The sequence below is a fragment of the Nicotiana sylvestris genome, chromosome 3 (assembly GCF_000393655.2).
Source record: "Nicotiana sylvestris chromosome 3, ASM39365v2, whole genome shotgun sequence".
Taxonomy (NCBI): domain Eukaryota; kingdom Viridiplantae; phylum Streptophyta; class Magnoliopsida; order Solanales; family Solanaceae; genus Nicotiana; species Nicotiana sylvestris.
Window position 1 is genome coordinate 218,263,798 of NC_091059.1, and position 19,152 is coordinate 218,282,949.

The 19,152-nt window shown below is 38.9% G+C and overlaps 1 protein-coding gene and 1 pseudogene across 1 annotated transcript; one reads left to right on the forward strand and one right to left on the reverse strand.

Moving 5' to 3' along the window:
* LOC138888853 (U6atac minor spliceosomal RNA) lies at window positions 1-135 on the reverse strand (annotated as a pseudogene).
* A 17,285-nt stretch (window positions 136-17,420) lies between these two features.
* On the forward strand, window positions 17,421-18,461 carry LOC138888687 (uncharacterized). Its single transcript, XM_070170597.1, has 2 exons — window positions 17,421-17,450; window positions 17,529-18,461. Exons 1-2 carry the CDS (start codon window positions 17,421-17,423, stop codon window positions 18,459-18,461), a joined length of 963 nt encoding a protein of 320 aa, XP_070026698.1.
* Window positions 18,462-19,152: the final 691 nt, after the last annotated feature.

The following is a 19,152-nucleotide window of genomic DNA, read 5'->3' on the forward strand; positions in this document are numbered from 1 at the left end:
TAAAAATTGGGGTAAGATCCATCGAAATGGGTAGCCTTAAGCCCTTAACCGGATGTGTGTGGTAACAGGTAAAGCCCGAAGGCTGTTCCTGTCTCTATGGGGGAGATGCCAACCATCTCTCCTTTCTACGAATACATGTTCCAAATATAATGTTTGAATCTTATACATTCAATTACTTGAAAATAGCAAGATCATTTTGTTCTAGAAGACATGACAGCATGAAGATTTTGATTCAGGAGTTTCTATGATATGTAATTTTATCCCCTTAGATATGAACTTGCATAGCTTGCCTAGCAATGATCGATGGACCTACATGATACACATTGTTTGTTCGTTGATTCCGTAAGGTGATTTTTCTACTTATCCCAGGTTCCAAGTTGAAAATTTTGTGTCTCTTGTCCTGCACTTATTCACTCGGTTGCACCTCACAAATTGAAGACTCTAAATTGCTCGTTCCTGGTGTGACGACCCAACCCGTCGTCTCATGAGTTACCGCTCTGTTACCCCCATTTTATGCTTCTTCATGTTTCATTATCGGTATTTGGTGTGTTAAAGCTGATTTGGATTGGTTTTGGTAGGAAATGAGACACTTAGTCTCTTTAAGGAAGGTTTGGTTTGGAAAAGTCAACCGGATGTTGACTTATGAGTTAGAGGGCTCGGATGTAAATTCCGGTGATTTGGTTAGCTTTGAGGGATGATTTGTGACTTAGGAGTGTGATCGGAAGTAATTTTGGAGGTCCGAGGTAGAATTAGGCTTGAATTGACGAAGTTAGTATTTTGGCGAATTCTGGTTGATAGGTGAGATTTTGATCCTAGGGTCGGAATGGAATTTTGAGAGTTGCAGTAGCTTTATTAGGTGATTTGGGATGTGTGTGCAAAATTTTAGGTCATTCGGAGGTGATTTGGTTGGGTTTTTGATCAAATGCGTGTTTCGGAAGATTTCCATATAGGTGTCAACAACGAAATCTATAGTGATATGCTCCCACTTCGACTCAGGAATCTCTATATTCTGAAGCAAACCACTAGGTCTCTGATGCTCATACTTTACTTGCTGACAATGTAGACACCAAGCTACATATGCAACAATATCCTTCTTCATCCTTCTCCACCAATAATGCTGCCGCAAGTCCTGATACATCTTAGTGGCATCCAGATGAATAGAATACCGGGAACTCTGAGCCTCTTCTAGAATCAACTCACTAAGTCCATCCATATTAGGCACATAAACATGACCCTGCATCCTCAAAACTCCATCATCTCCAACCGTAACCTGTTTGGCATCACCGTGTCGCACTGTGTCCCTAAGGACAAGCAAATGAGGGTCATCATACTGCCGCTCCCTGATACGCTCAAACAAGGAAGACCGAGCGACTGTGCAAGCTAAAACACGACTGGGATCAGAAACATCCAGCCTCGCGAACTAATTGACTAAGGCCTGAACATCTAATGCAAGCAGTCTCTCACCGACTAGAATGTATGTAAGGCTGCCCATACTAGCTGACTTCCTACTCAAAGCATCGACCACCATATTGGCCTTCCCAAGATGATACAAGACGGTGATATCATAGTCTTTCAATAGTTCTAACCACCTTTTCTGCCTCAAATTGATCTCCTTTTACTTGAACAAATACTGCAAACTCTTATGATCCGTGAATACTTCACACGACACGCCATATAGATATTGCCTCCAAATCTTCAGTGCATGAACAATGGCTGCCAGCTCCAAGTCATGAACATGATAATTCTTCTCGTGAATCTTTAGCTGCCGTGAAGCATATGCAATTACCTTTCCACCCTACATCAATATTGCACCAAGTCCAATATGAGATGCGTCATAATATACTGTATAAGTCCCTGAACCTATGGGCAATACCAACACCAATGTCGTAGTCAAAGCAGTCTTGAGCTTCTAAAAACCTGCCTCACACTCGTCTGACCATCTGAACGTGGTACCCTTTTGAGTCAACCTGGTCAATGGAGCTGCTATAGATAAAAACCCCTCAACAAACTGACGGTAATAACTCACCAAACCCAAGAAACTACGAATCAGCATGGTTGAAGTAGGTCTAGGACAATTCTGAACGACCTCAATCTTCTTAGGATCCACCTGAATACCCTATGCTAATACAATGTGACCCAAGAAAGCAACTTACCCCAACCAAAACTCGCATTTTGAAAACTTAGCATATAACTGGCTGTCTCTTAAAGTGTGAAGAACGACCCAAAGATGTTGCTCATGCTCCTCTCGACTGTAGGAGTAGATCAAGATATCATCAATATAAAAAATCACAAAGGAATTCAGATAGGGCTTGAACACCCGGTTCATCAAATCCATAAATGATGCTGGGGCATTTGTCATCCCAAATGACATCACTAGAAACTCATAATGCCCATACTGAGTCCGAAAAGCTATCTTAGGGACATCGGACGCCCGAACCCTCAACTGATGTTAGCCAAACCTCAGATCGATCCTTGAAAACACTTTGGCACCCTGAAGATGATCAAATAAGTCATCAATCCTCGACAATGGATACTTGTTCTTGATGGTGACTTTGTTCAACTGCCAATAATCTATGCACAACATTATCGATCCATCCTTCTTCTTTACAAACAATACGGGCGCACCCCACGGTGAGGCGCTAGGTCTAATGAAACCCTTATCAAGCAAGTCTTGCAACTGCTCCTTCAATTCTTTCAACTCTGGCGGGCCATACGGTATGGCGAAATGGAAATGAGCTGAGTTCCCGGAGCCAAATCAATACATAAGTCAATATCCATGGCGGGTGGCATTCCCGACAGGTCTGTAGGAAATACTTCTGGAAACTCCAGAACAACTGGTACAGAATCCATGAAAGGAACCTTCACACTAGAATCACGAACATAAGTCAAATAAGCCAAATACCCCTTCTCGACCATACATCGAGCCTTCATATAAGAGATAACTCTGTTGGTAGAATGACCAGGAGTCCCTCTCCACTCTAATCGAGGCAACCCCGGCAAGGCTAAGGTCACGGTCTTGGCGTGATAGTCCAATATATTATGATAAGGTGACAGCCAATCCATCCCCAAAATGACATCAAAATCAACCATATCGAGAATTAGGAGATCTACACGAGTCTCAAGACCCCTAATAACAACCACACACGAGCGATAGACACGATCTACAATAATAGAATCCCCCACCAATATGGACACATACACGGGAGTACTCAAAGAATCATGAGGCACAACCAAATATGAAGCAACGTAAGATGATACATATGAGTATGTAGACCTTGGATCAAATAGAACTGAAGCATCTCTACTGCAAATTGAAATAGTACATGTGATAACAGCATCGGATGACTCAACCTCAGGCCTAGCTGGAAAAGCATAACATCGGGGTTGGGCCCTACCACTCTAAAACATATCCCCGGGACGGCTTCCTGCTAGCTGGCCTCCATCTCTAGCGGCATGGCCTCCACCTCCAACGTCCTGATCTCCACCTCTAGCAGACAGACCTCTACCTCTTGCTCCCTAACCCCTACCTCTAGCTGGCTGAGCGAGCGATGGCATGCCCGGTGCTAGAATTATGGCACGAAAACCTTGCTGCTGTGGCGGAATGCCCACTAACCTCGGACAGGTCCTCCGAATATGCCCATAATCACCACACTCAAAACATCCATCTTGATACTATGGTTGTGGAAACTGAGACTAACCTGGGCAAGCAGACCGACCGCGACAATAACTCTAAAAAGGAGGTGCTATGATCGGAGCTAGTGGTGTACTATAAGATGGCTACCCCGAAGAAGGTACATAAGGACCACGACTTCCTGAAGCTCCATGGGATGTCTAAAATGCTGGATGAAACGGTTTGGGAGGATGGACCCTACCAAAAGTATCTCGACCTCCAGATGAGGCCCCACTAAATCCACCGGAGTAACGTGACCTCTTGTCAGACCCCTGACCACTCCCCTGAGCTAGAACCATCTCAACTCGTCTGGCAACATTGGCTGCATCCTGGAAAGAAATCTCACTCCCAGTCTCCTTAGCCATCTGCAATATGATAGGCTGAGCAAGTCCCTCAATAAACCTCCTCACCCTCTCTTTATCGGTAGGAAATTTAAGAAGAACATGACGGGCCAAATTAATAAAGAGGGTCTCATACTGAGTGACAGACATACTACCCTGCTGGAGACGCTCGAACTGCCTGTGATAGTCCTCTCTCAGTGTAACAGGAAGGAACTTCTCGAGAAATATCTGAGAGAACTGATCCCAAGTCAAAGCGGCGACCTAACTGGTCTAGTCAACACAAAATCATTCCACCATATCTTGTGGACCCTATCATCTGGAACGCAACAAAATCGACCCCATTGGTCATCACTATCCCCATGTTCTACAACACCTCATGGCAGCGGTCAAGATAATCCTGTGGGTCCTCAGAAGCTGCCCCATTGTAATAAATTAGAAAGAGCTTGGTGAACTTGTCCAATATCAACAAGGCCTCAAAAAACATAGCTGATTTGTCACCGGTCTGTGCTACAACAACCAGCGAAACTGCCCCAACTGGCTGAGCTACTAGGGTCTGAAACTGGGGAGCCATATGCTCTGAAGTGTGAGTAGCGGGAGTCTGAACTTCTCCCCTATCCCAAGAGACGGCTAATGCCACAGGAAATGTGCCGGTCTAAGAATCACTCTTCATAAGGCCCACTAGACGGACCAAAGCATCCTGAAGTACCGGGGTAGCGATGAACCCCTCTGGAACCTGAGCTGGCCCAGCTGGAACAGTCTTGGTTGGAGCCTCCTCATCAAACTCTACCCAAGGCTCTGCCGCTGGTGCTGGTGCTGCTGCTCGAGCTCTTGGCTGAGCCTTGCCCTGACCTGCCCCACCCTCTAGCACGGCCTCGACCTCGTCCTCTACACATCGTAGAAGCTGCCACTGGGGGCTCTGGCTGCTACTTAACTTATGAAGCGGTACGTGTTCTTGCCATTTGCGAAGGAACAAAAGTAGAGAGTTATATTAGCATTGAGAAATCAAATTGCATGATAGATAAGAATAAAAGTGAGATTGTTCCTAAACTCTGTAGACTCTGGGGATAAGCACAGACGTCTCCGTACCGATCCCTCAGATTCTACTAAATTTGTTCGTGAATTGTGAGACCTAGGCAACCTAGTGCTATGATACCAACTTGTCACGACCCCAAATTCCCACCATTTGGACCGTGATGGTACCTAACATCACACTTGCTAGGCAAGCCAATGTTAGAGTATTATTAACCAATTTCCTTTACATTTCAGTGATTAAAAGTAAACAATCTAACAAGTAGGAATAATTGCGGCAGTAAGTAAACATCCTCATTGTTTATATACTATTACCAATACTGTTGCTGTTACTACCCAGAATTCGGTGTCACAATTCACGAACATACTATGATTTTCTACAAACATCAGTCTAAAAGAAATTACAACCATTTTGGAAATAAAAAAAAAACAATAATATAGAGATGTGGAAGGGGACGCCAGGGACTGCGGATGCCAGCAGGACTACCTTGGGTCTCCAAACTGTGTAACCTGAAGCCAACCTCTCAATCAGCCACTACCTACTCCGAAATCTGCACAGAAAGTACAGAGTGCAGTATTAGCACAACCGATCCCATGTACTGGTATGTGCCAAGCCTAACCTCGGCGAGGTAGTGACGAGGCTATAATGGGGCAATTACAATATAACCTGCATACAATGTATCATAAAAGCAGAAGAAAGTCCGGACAAATAAAGCAGTAACTTCACACAGGCCTCCGGACCAATAGAATCTAACAAATTACCAACCAAACAATTCAATCTAAGCCTTAGGAACTACCCACGATTGCAAGGAATTCAATTTAGGCCATTTTTAAAAAAGTCAACAAAAGTCAACACCCGGGCCCGCTTGGTCCAAACCCTAAATTCGGACCAAAACCCGATTATCCATTCACCCTCAAGCCCGAATATATAATTGACTTTGGAATCTGACCCCAATTTGAGGTCTAAATCCCCAAATTTTGAAATCCTTAGCTTCCACCCAAAAATACCTAATTCCACCATAGAAATCTTAGATTCTAGGTTGAAATCCTGTAAAATGAAGTGAAATATTGAAAGAAACTAGTTTAGAATCACTTACCTACGATTTGGGGTAGAAATGGTCTTTGGAAAATTGCCTCTTGTGTTTTAGGTTTTGAAAAATTGAAGAATGAATGAAATCTCCCGTTTTCTAACTATTTGTTCAGCTGCAGATATTGCATTTGCAATATGGGGTTTGCAAATGCGACCCCCGCAAATGCAAACTTCTCTTTGCAAATGTGAAAATTTACCTAGGCCTGCTATTGTCGCAAATGCGACCCCTAGTTCGCAAATGCGAACTGCCACGATCGTTATTGCGATCAAAGCATCACAAATTGCGAAGCTGCCCCTCCCTGCCTATTTCTCACAAATGCGATGCAATCTTCGCAAATGCGAGGCTCGCATTTGTGAGATAGACCTTGCAAATGCGAAGTCTGCAGACCTGAAGCATACCATCAAAATTTTCTAAGTTCAAGTCAATCCGTAGCCTACCCGAAACTCACCCGAGCCCTCGGGGTTCCAAACCAAACATGCACACAAGTCTTAAAATATCATACGAACTTGCTTGTGCGATGAAATCACCAAAATAACACCTAGAACTATGAATTTAGCACCAAATCACATGAAATTCCTAAGAACACTTTGAAATTCCTATTTTCACAACCGGACGTCCAAATCACGTCAAATCAGTTCTGTTTCTCACCAAATTTCAAAAATAAGGTATAAATATTATTTTGGACCTGTATCGGGCTCCGGAACCAAAATACGGGCTCGATACCAACAAGATCAAATATTAACCAAATTCTTAAAACCACTAAATTTTCAGTCTTTCAATTTTTATCAAAAATTCATATCTCGAGCTAGGGACATCGAAATTCGATTTCGGGATACGCCCAGATCCCATATTTTGATACGGACCCATAGGGAGTGTCAAAATACGAGTCCGGGTCCGTTTACTCAAAATATTGATCGAAGTCAACTAAATTAGCTTTTAAAAGCAAAAATTATTATTTTTATCAACTTTCAACATATAATTTTTTCGGAAACATGCCCAGAATGTGTACACAAATAGAGGAAGAATAAAATGAGGTTTTGAAGGTCTCGAAATATGGAATCGAGTTCTAAAACATAAGATGACCTTTTGTGTAACGACCCGACCAGTCGTTTTGAGCTCTAGCGTGTCGTTCAGCAGTTTGAAGCCATAAGCCATAACACTTTATATGGGCTACTCGTGTGCCACCCCACACTTAAGATTTTAACGTGGTGCAAGACTACATAACACTAGTCTATTGGACCACTTCATTCGCCGGCCTACATATAGAGAGCTGAGACACACGCTTTATGGTGTCAATTCTACGGTAGTATGGGTCCAGGATAAGAAAACAAATCGGCACAGGAAATTTCCCAAGCAGAAGATGAGGGCGGAGGCTCAAGTGTGGCTTAAACTGGAAAATGCACGGCTCTTACCATGCAATCATGACACGTTCATTAGCCGTGAGAGGACCTGTGTGCTCTACTTCCTCGTGACGGGTCAAAAGGTGAATGTAAGTCATCTGATCCGCTACCAGATGTCTTTAGTAAGAACAAGTAAGAAGGTCAATCGAATGCCATTTGCCAATTTTTTGACTCAGTTCTTAAGACACGAGGAGGTTGAGGAGGAACCAGAATTTGACCACACCATTGATTAGCCCCTACGACAAATGGACATCACTAGTCTCTGGCTGAAAGAAGAAACTGCCATGCCATCATTGATAGGTGCTCAACGCAATGCTCGTGATAATAGTGTTATGGCCCATCACTATGGGATGATGGATTTGCAGCTAAGGATGGGGGGAGCCGGCCACATCTGAAGAGAGAACCTTATTAGAGCAGCGATACCCGCTCAGCTCATGCCAAGCAGCTGATTGGGATAGGTGATGGATACAAACTCCCTGATGATGAGAATACACATCTGAGCGGTCTAAGACCGAGCTGGAGCAGTCAGATGATGAGGACGATGATGATGATGAGGAGGAGGAAGCACATGATGAAGAGTGGAGAGCGTCAGAGGATGAGGACACAGCTTGATCAGAGAGTTTCCGTACACCCTACTCATTATTCTTGTTTTGTCAATTTGTGCATGCACTGAGGACAATGCATGATCTAAGTGTGGGGTGGGGACTTGTACAAATTAGTAGTAGTTGCTTGTTTTTGTTGTTTTAGTATGTGTCGTTTTCGTTAGATAATTGTTTTAAGAATTTGTTTAGGGATTTGTTTTTGTTATTTGTTTTTAGTTAGAAAATATTAAAAAATTAGACTTTTTCGACGATAGATCTCCTAGACAGCTTTCTTGAGGGAAGTAAGTCTAAAAAATACTAAAAAGATTTTCTTGTAGGTAGTGTAGTAATCCTCCCTTGTTTTTTCTTTGGGCCGCGGTTCTTTTCCAAGGGTGTTTAGTTGAATCGAGTGTAGTTAGATTTAATTTTTAGGAGTAGGATCCACGGAGCTATGCATTTAATCGCAGCAATATCTCTTAGTTTTGTTATGCCTTGATAATAGTTAGTACTATAGTTGTGACGCTTGGACTCGGTTTTTGACTCTAGTATAAGTAACTTAAAAATCGTAGATTCTTGATTTTGCTTAACTGCTTTGATTGGAGTGTCATGGTAAAACCAATCTTGAGTGAATTATGTGCCATGCCCGTGTGGGATTTGTATGTATTCTATGTATTATATTTGATGTCTAGAACTTTCCATGTGCGTGTGCAAAGCGAAATAGTAGTCTTGTTCAGTCTGAGTAGTGATATAGGCGTTTCTTTCTTAAGCCAGATATATATAGTGTACCCACCTAAATGTTATGTATCGTATTTAACTCCTTTGAGCATATAATCATGTTTATTTGGTAACCACATTATAAGTCGTACCCTTTTGTTTGAATCGACCATATATTTGAACCTTGTCACCTCTCATGAGCACTTGAATTATGATGAATTATGCAAAAGTTAAAGTGTGGGGTAGTGAGTTGGCTTTTGAGTGGAACAATTGAAATAAGGAGAAAGGTGCACCGTTTGAAAAAAAAATATATGTTAATAAAAGCCACTTAGATTGAAAGAAAAGAAAAAAAAAGAGAAAGAAAAAAAATAATAGTTGTATTGCATGGAAAATAATTTTTGATGGTGGTGGCTAGTGATATACTGGTGCTTAAAGAAGTATGGGGTAATATAAATTGAAGTGAAGGTCGAATGTTTGGTTTGACATAAGTATGGGCTGTGTATTAAAATATATGTATTAAAGTGCTTAAGGGAAGCGTAGTCACTTATATCCAACTGTATCCTACCCGACCCGCAGTCTATATTACAACCAATGAAAGTCCTACTTGATCTTAGGCTGAATGAGCTCGATTAGTAGAGTAATACACTATGGTCAAGCCTATGGTGCATCATTTGTGGAATATGAATGTTATTTCTGAGAGCGAAGATTTTTTTCTATCTTGAGTTCCTATGTTCTTAAAATTCATTGTGCGTGGAACTGAACTCTTTGTTGGGAGAGGGCATACGATTCATAAAGAAAAGGCAATGTCATTGACCTCTATGTTAGAGTAAGTAAGTGAATTATGAATGAGTCATGGTATTGGTGAGCCAAATCTTGAGGCGAGGATATTACACCTTGGCGCTTAGACCATTTTAAACATTCTTGGTGTAATGAGTTAGAGAAGCGTCATGCGTCATGCTTTTGTAGACCAGCTAATATACATTAAAGAAAGTGGCTTTCTCAATTAAACTAGCTTCCTCATCTTCTCTTCCCCCCAACAACTTCACTCCGGAGGAATCGCATATTCTTAAGTGAGAAGATCAGACTCTTATTATTGAATTTCCATTGTTTGCAAGTAATAGCTCATTCTCTATATTTTTTTTATGCTCAATCTTTCTGTTTTCCTTTTTCAGTCTAAAAGGAAAACGAAATGACTATCATCGGATAGTTAAGAGCGCTTAGAGGTATGAAGTTAAGCGAATCTTACTATCTGAAGGAGCGGGAATTGCTTAAAAATGGTTGTATCTATAAGTGTAGTTTGATTGTTTGAGGACGAGCAATATTTAAGTGTGGGGTATTTATGTGTGGCTATAATTCCATTATTTAGCACATTATTTGCCTTGCATTTTATATGCTTTAATGAGAAATTACACTTTATTTGCGCGTAATGGAGTCCATTTTATGTGTAGATGAATTGGCGATGAAAGTAGAGCAAAAGAGATATTTAAATGTTGAAAGCGTGCTCGAGAACAATAAAAGGGAGAAAGCTGGTGAAGCCAGGCCTAAAACAGGCGTTAGAGCAGGCGACGCAGGGCCTAAAGTGGGCGTTAGGGCAGGCGACGCCTGGCTTTTAGCTCGCGTAGGAGCTGGCGAGGCGAGGCAGAGGCAAGCTCAAGCAGGCTGTATACCTGGCGACCCACCATGCGTTATGCCTCGCGAGGCCAGGTCTGGGCGTGCACATTCCGAGTTTTGAATACTTATTTCATTTCCTGGTTTGACTAGGACTTGACGTACACGTTTAGGTCTTTTCCTACACATATAAATAGACGTAAAAATGCCACTTTGAAGGACTTTTGGCAACCGGAGGCAAGCATAGCTCGTGGAACAACCGTTGGGAGTTAGACTCATCGATTTCTACATCTTTTCATCTTTACTTTGTATTTTAATTATGCAAAATACTTTGGATATTGTTACTATGAGTATGAGTAGCTAAACTCATAATCTAGAGTTTTGATGGAACCTATTGGAGGATGATTTTCCTATTACATTAATATAGATTTGATGTAGTATTTTCTCTATTTGTTCAACTATATTATTATTGTTGTTGATTGAAGGGCCCTCAATCGATTGTGCCTATTTAGTGTGCATTACTCAGGAGAGAGTGCATATTAGGTAGTTGTTGAACAACATCACTCTTAGCGTGTACGCAGATCTTACCCTTGCCTTGTATCAATAGAAAGGATATTTCCGATTAACCTTCGGCTCAAGACAAGCATAATCACAACAGTAATAAAAAGAACAAACTTGTAGAATGCGACTACTGAAAATATACGAATTCAATGAAAATTCTTTAGAAGTGTGCACCAAACTCATTTAGGCTCACAAATATTATTTCTCGGTTACTCTATATTACATAATGTCATAATACATATTCAAAGTTGGGAATTGTCTCGAGACAAGCTTGTGGCGAAATAGTATAAATGTAAGTATATTTGGTCGAGTGGTTGTAACTTTCACTAAACTCATAGTATAAAGGGCAAGTATATTTGTTGGACTATATTCTAGTTCCAGAATAATGTGCACTTTGGGCCTCAAGCTATGGCCCACTTCAAAGATTAATTGGTAGGATCACTTATATAAATAGCATACTGGATTTACTCTTTATTTTTTTTTCTAACCAGTATATATAAATTATACTCAATTATAATTTAACAGTAACTAGAATATAGTCCAACAAATTACTGTTGTGTATATAAATTATAACTGTGTATAAATCTATGTATACCGCCTAAAAAAAGTAAATATTGAATCTGACCGGCTATTTGTGTAACATTCCAAACTATAACTGGGCCATGGAATTATGGGCTAAACCTGAGACCCGTTTCGTGAAAATTCGATTTTTTTTTTTACCAAAACTATAACTGGGCCATGGAATTATGGGCTAAACCCGAGCACCCGATTTGCAAATTTGGACTAATTTGACGTAGGGATTTACATGTAATTTCCAACAAAATGGATGATTGGTCTCACCCCTTGTTTATATGTAAGATAACTTTCAAAGCCTCTTTTGTGAAACTTTTACATGTACTTAGAAAATATACATATCATTACAAATTGTAAAAATAACACAGGCTAGCCAATTTTGCGAACAGGTCATTAAAAAATAGCCAGCATTTGTAAAGTCATTGAAAAATAGCCACTATTTTGCTGCAACAGAGATCGGTCCAGCATAATATACTGGAGTTTGGTGCACCTGTTCATGAACTTCCAACATATTATGCTGGACCGGTATAATTTGCAGGCTCCAGTATAATATACTGGAGTTCCAGTATACTTTATTGGAATTCCAATATAATATACTGGAATTCCAGTATATTATGCTGGAGTATTTTTCGGATTTTGAACAGTGTTTTCGTTTAGATTTATCTTTACATGAAAAGTGGCTAAATTTTGATGACTTTTGAAACTGTGGCTACTTTTGAATGACCACTTGTAAATCTGGCTATTTTTAAATTTCTCCCTTACAAATTCGTAGGATGTAAATATCAATTGATATTATGTAAGACTTTCAAAGCCTCATTTGTGAAACTTTTACATGTACTTAGAAAATATATATATCATTACAATTTCGTAGGATATAAATATCAATTGATATTTCACAATTCAAACAATTTTCTAAGCGACAAGTATAATTTACGTACTTAAAAGATAAGCGTATATTTCATTTAGTGTCATTTTATATGATAATTTTTGATTGAACATGAAGTTTATAAATATATTAATTGGATATGTGTGGTGCAATTATAGTCCTGAAATGTAGTAGCCTGGTTAACAAATTAGTTTTACAGAAGAAAAAAAATTACGTCGATCAAGTTTAAAATATGAATATATCATATAAGGCCTGCTTTCACCTTATATGATATAGTTAAATGGATTTGGATTGTTAAAACTATCGAAGTTTTTATAAACTAAGGGGTCGTTTGTCTCGAAAACAAGTTATGTTGAGATTAGTTATGCTGGAATTAGTTATATTGAGATTAGTTATGTTGGGATTAATTATCCTAATATCACTTCTTATTGATTTTTTGGTATGTCGTATTAATTCTGGAATTGACAATTTTATTATTTTATCCTGGAATTACTATTCCACCCAGGTATAAGTTATCCTGATATTATTTTTAATCCTGGAATAACTTATCCCAAAATTAATAACCAAAAAAGGGACGATGCGATGCAAAATTTTTATTCCAAGATTATTTTTGCTTATCCATCATACCAAACGACTCCTAATATTATTAGCAGAAAGATGTCAACAATTTTAAAAGGTCTCATCAAACTGTCATGTAAGGTGAAACAAGTGGAATAAAACTTCAAGATCTAGTATTTTTTGCATATTTTCATATGAATGATTGAACACTTATCTTTTATGTTTGTTTGACTGGTAAAGGGGAAGGGGGGGGGGGTTCTTGGGGGGGGTTGTTCTTAGGGGGCGAGGGTGAATAAATAGAGTCAACTGATCTGCAAGAGGTATAGAGACAGTATCTCAGTTATGCAGTGAAATCAACATTAAAAAATTAAACAAAAGTTTGTGTTTAGTCTGTCTTAAAGCTGCATGCAGTATTTTACTGGCTCTTTCCTCGATTTCAAATGCTTAAAATATAACAAGAATCATGCATCAAAAGAATGAATGTATATATCAAGTTTCCTTTCTTTTATCCATGCAATGCAAATAGTATACTGCTAAATTTCAGATCATCTTATCCAATAAATTAATCTTAATTAACTTTTCATGCAAAATTCTTGAACAAAATGCTAGCTCTCTTTTTGCTGGCTAGATCTCCATCTCTATCCATGCAAAATGATGAAAATATTCTGTTTTCGACACAATCTGATGAAGAAATTGTTCAAGAAAAATATTAGAAAGAACTTTGTGCCTGTTGTCCTAAAAAAAGTTACAAAATTGTTGGATACGAATTAAGAATTTGAAGTTTATCAGTTACTACACCGAGCTCAAATTAATAATGTATAATAATAATTTCGTCCATATATAGTCAAATATTTATGGAATCGATCTAGTAAATGACATAATGTATATACAAAGTTTTAGCTAAAGTTAATAGATTCACGTGAATTCATAACTAATACCTTAGATGACCCGTACCGCTTACGCTCAAAGTACATTATAAAGCTAGCTAGCTATCCTCTCGTCGAAGAGAAAACAACTTGGTTTATCATAATATGGAGTAGATTTTTTCACAAAAAATATGCTTTAAGCTGAAAAAATTCTCTCCTCCACAATATTTTTCAGATATTTGTAAGTGAAAAATTGGAATATTGCTAATTTCCATCAATCAAAATATCCATTTTCAGTTTATTCATTATGCTTGGAATTAGCGAAAAGATGATCAAGAAGTACTCCCATAGAAAAATGATTTTGTCGAGCTACTTGTTGTATGTAGAGACAGCTAACAAATGCCGAGTACGGTTTCGGTCGAACTCAATAATTTTGGTTCAAATTTTATATTTTTTCAAATAAATTAATGAAAAACTATTAATTTAGAATTTAATAACTTAAAAAGATTAAAATTTCGAAATCATAAACTTCAAATTGTGGCTCCAACGCTGATTGTATGATAAGTTAAACTATTCCAAACAATCATGCATACAGTAAAAGGGTAATTAATTAATAACAATAATAATAATAATAATAATAATAATAATAATAATAATAATAATAATAATAATAATAATAAGACGTACGCATCGAAGAGCAAAAAAAAGGTAATGAGTGGAATCCAGACTAGTCTCGTCTGTTTAATCAAAAAATAGGTTTTTAGTCAAAGTCAGAAATTTAGAAGAACGCGGGTTACTGATAATCAGAAAATGAATAAAAAGAAAGGATTTTGAGAGCAACATTATCAGAAAGCAAGTAAATCAAGATGTATTTCAATAGTATCTCGTGTCCTTACAAATGTTCAGCATTCTCCCTTTTATAATGATTTTTTTGGAGATATGTGTATTGCCTTTGTCTTAATAAGGCAATTATGGGTAATAAATGACAATAAAAGAAACGTTACTCAATCATTTATATTAAATACAAATTCTCTAACGTACTCAGTATTTAATATATGTTAAATACTGAATTTGGACTCTCATGCATTGTCAGATTCATTTCCTTGATTCTTCTTGATCTTTGAGCTTTAAATGACTTAAATAGGTACGGGCACCGAACTATTTGAATAACTGCCCGTGCCTCTTTCATCACCTTCTCTCGTATCTGTTGTTGCTCGTGCCTCTTGGCTAATTATAACTATTTGACCATTTAACTAATCCACGTGTCATGACACATCACCTCCAATATGCAAACTCAATTTTTTCCAATACAGATAGTCCCCCCACTTTTCATTTATTTATCAATTAAATATTTGGGAAGTGGATTTCATTAAAAAGGGAATTTTTGTCATCATTAATGCTATGACAACATTGACGCTTCAATTGTCTCTTCTATTAAATGCTCTATACACGTGTCATTCTCCCATCGGTTCTGCAGTTTTGCAGCCTTTTTTCAAGGCTTTTACGGCTCCACTATTCACGAAGAGCTAGTTGTCTTTATTATAGGCTTTCCATCATTACACTTCTTGCCTTTGACGGTCGTTTTCTTATATAAATATAACCTTTTTCTCGTGTCCTCTTCTTCATAAAGTTTTATTGAATACTTTATTCTTCGATACTATTCACTTCTTCCTTAATTCGACCTTCTTCATCATGTCTTCTTCAAACCCTAACCCTAGAAGAGTTCCTATCTTAGATAACTTCCCCAATGCCTCTGTTAGACATAGAAGGGGTAGGGGTGGTAGACTCCGTAGTTTAGGATCTGCCCGTGGCGGCAGTTCTTCTGCTGGTTCTTCTATACCTTCCTCTAGTGCTGGTACTCCCTCTAGAATTAGAGGTTCTTTTACTCAGAAATCATCTTCTAAGGGTAAAGAAACTTCTGAACCTTTACAAGAACTTTTGATAGAAAAGATAGTTCCTAGCGACTTATCTTTTACCCATGACAGAGAATCACTTCAAAAACAAGTTTCTGGGTTGAGTCGTGCTGATACCTACCCTACCATGATTACAGAGGTTTTAACCCCCATAGTTTGTAACGACTGTTATTGGAATAGTGACTTCCCAATTGTTGTTCCTAATCCAAATCAAAGATTTACTTCTTATATGACTGGTTTTTCTTTTGTTTATACTTATCCCTTTACTCTAGGATTTAAACCAGCCATTGATCCAGTAATTCTTGATTTTTGCCGTTTTTTCCAAGTTTGTTTAGCCCAAATTGGTCCACTCATTTGGAGAGCTGTGGCTTGCTTAAGACATTTATCAAACAAGGCGGGTGTTGATTTTACTTTCCCTTATCTAATTCATCTTTATTCCCCAGGCTCTATCGCATCGGTGTTTTTACTTTAGTAGCTAGGAGTAAAAAGGTTTTAGTAAGCCCAGAAGATGATAAGGATCGTGGCTGGTATGCTCAATTCGTTGCTGCCCCCACTGTTGATTTAGTGGGTGAAGAAAACGTTCCTTTTCCCGAGAAATGGAATTTTGCACATAAGTCTTTTATTCTTCTCGTACCTTTTTCTTTCAATTTTGATTTTTTTTTTAAATTTTCTCTCCCTCTCCTTTTTGTAGCAATCATGGGAGTTGTGGATAAAGTTCCCAACTTTCGTGGTTGGGTAGACAAATTATTGAAGGTCGCGCCTATGGAGGCCAGGTCCTGGAAATCTATCTCCAATCAGTACGGTTGGAAAGTGAAAACTCATGGTAAGAGTTTTTTTTAATATTTTCTGGTATGTAAAATCTTCTATTTATTGCCTTAATTTTCATCCTTCTTTTTGTCAGGATTTTCAATTCGAGGCATTTCTGCTGAAGCAGTTGCGGCCTCTCAAACCTCTACAGGAGCTCAACTCACTTTAAGGAGAGCTCAGGACATACTTGTGAAGAGGAAAACCGCTGAAGAAGATTTCGAGGAGGAAGATGAAGATGGCTCTTTGATAAAGAGGCCAAAGGCTAGGAGACGTGTTATGTCCGATGATGAGGCTGAAGTCTCTCCCCGTGCCTCTTCTTCCGAGCCTGTTCATCTCGTCTCTGATGACGATGTTACCCCCCAAGATACTCGTGAATCCACCGACCAACTTTTTGCTAGTGGTTTTGATAGTGGTGATCTCGGGCCTGTTTTAGATGAGGTTCCCTTTTCTTCCTTTTCAACTCAGGTATCTTCAATTCCTCCTCTTCCTATGTCTGTGGTTTCTTCCTTACCTACTCCTTCTATTTCTACTCCTTCTCTTGCTCCTTCTACTTCTATTCCTTCATTTATTCCATCTGCTTCAATTCCCTCTCCTGTTGTTTTCACCTCTTCTACCGCTCCTCCTTCAGTAGTTCCCACTTCTACTGTTCATCATACAGAAGTTGGTTCTACGAGCAGAACTACTTCCATGAGGAGCGTGACTATTGAAGTTCCCACCAACAGCAGCCTTTTGAGAAAATCTGGTCAGGCGGACGTTTGGCTTGAGCCTTTGATTGGCTCAATTGAAAAAGAGAAGATGAATAGCCATAGCTGATTAACTTTGATGAACGACATTGTTCATGCCACTTTGAAGGTATTTTCCTCCTTTATTTAAAAAATTTCTTTTTCTTTTTACTCTTGGATTCTTACTTTCCTTCTTTATTATTTTCAGGCCAACCTCATTGATACAGAGTTGATGGGCAGAATTTCTCTTTTAGAGAAGGTGGCCCGTGACTCTGAGAAAACAATTCTTGAAGCCGAGAAAGTGACTCGTGAAGCTCAACTAGAAGCGGCTAACTGGAAAGGGCAATTTGATAGTGCACAAATTGCTATTGAAGATATGCAAGAGAATAGGAGTAACCTGGAGCAGCAAGTGCGTGCATTGACTTTGGAATTGGCAGTGGCCAAGGCTTCTTCAAGCCAAGCAGAGAAGGACAAAGAACGCCTTGAGTCTTCTTTCTCAGATCAGCTATCTAAGGCAAAGGAGGAGATTAAAGAGTTGAAAGCACTTCAGAGACAAAAGGAGGTTTATGAGAAGGATCTTGCACAGAGATTGACTCAAACTCAAATGGACTTGAGGGCCTCTACTGATAAAATCCGTGCTTTGGAAAGTTCCAATGCCTCTCTTCAAATCTCCTTCAATTCCATCTTGGCTGAAAATGAAGAACTCAAAAGTGAAATTGCTGTTTGGGAAAGAGACTACGAACTTCTCGAGGATAAAATGGTTGTTGAGGTAAGTTGGACTTTTCTGAACTCTCGCCGTGATGCCTTAACTGAGGCTAGCCAAGAGAACTTTAATTTAGAGTCAGAATTGGCTAAAGTCATGGAGATTATTGAGAAGGCTCAACAACCACTGGACTTTCCATCTCCCGCAATTGAGGCTCCCGAAACTAATGTAGCCTTGGCTCAAGTTCCTGAAGTTGAAGCTACCGTGGATCAAGCTCCCGAAGGTGAAGCTACCATGGCTCAAACTTCCGAAGTTGAAGCTTCCGTGACTCTTGCTCACCTCATCGAGCCTGCTGTTTCAAGTCAAGTTGACACCGTGCTTGTGGTTGTTCCTTCTGATGTTGGCACCATTACTTCTGATGCTCCTGCCTCCCAGTGACCAGTTTTTATTGTGAGCACGTGATTTTTGCCCTATGAGAATTACTCCAAGAAATTCAAAATAAAACAATTTTCCTTTGTGTGCAATTTTGAAAATTTTTCGTGGCGTTTTTGGTTAATTATTTGTATTTGGCTGGACATGTTTATTTTATTTTGATTAATGAAAAAATAAAAAAAATTACATGTTGCATGTGCATTTAGGATTTAATTTTTACAGATAGGATTAATTAAGTAACTTGTTTTACGAAAATGAAAAAATCATAAAAAAATAATGTACTTTGCATTTTTTAGCATTTAATGTTGAATTGTGTGATTTTATTGTTAATTGACATTTAATTATATGTGATAAATGTTATTAGAAGATAATTAGTATTTTTAATAAGTTAACTTGGTTTATAATTTTAGAAAATAATTTAGGAAGAAAATAAAAAGAAAAGGAAAAGAAAAGAGGAAGGAAATAAATCTGGGCCAATTAATTAATTTCCCAAGCCCAAACACCCAACCCACCAAAAAACCAGCCCAAATCACCCCTATCTGGCCCAATCGACCAAGCCAACCAAACAACGTCTGATGGCCACGTTCAATCTGAACCGTCGATCTCCTAAGATCGAATGGTCTAGTTCACCACGAAGAAACGACGCCATTTCAAGCTTGTCGATCCAGGCCGTTCATTTCATTTGATCCAACGGCCG

Excerpts from the sequence above, each read along its gene's own strand:
- LOC138888687 (XM_070170597.1), top strand. The coding sequence starts at position 17,421 with ATGAACGACATTGTTCATGCCACTTTGAAG. Across the intron at positions 17,451-17,528 it reads TTGTTCATGCCACTTTGAAG|GCCAACCTCATTGATACAGA; the intron begins GTATTTTCCTCC and ends TATTATTTTCAG.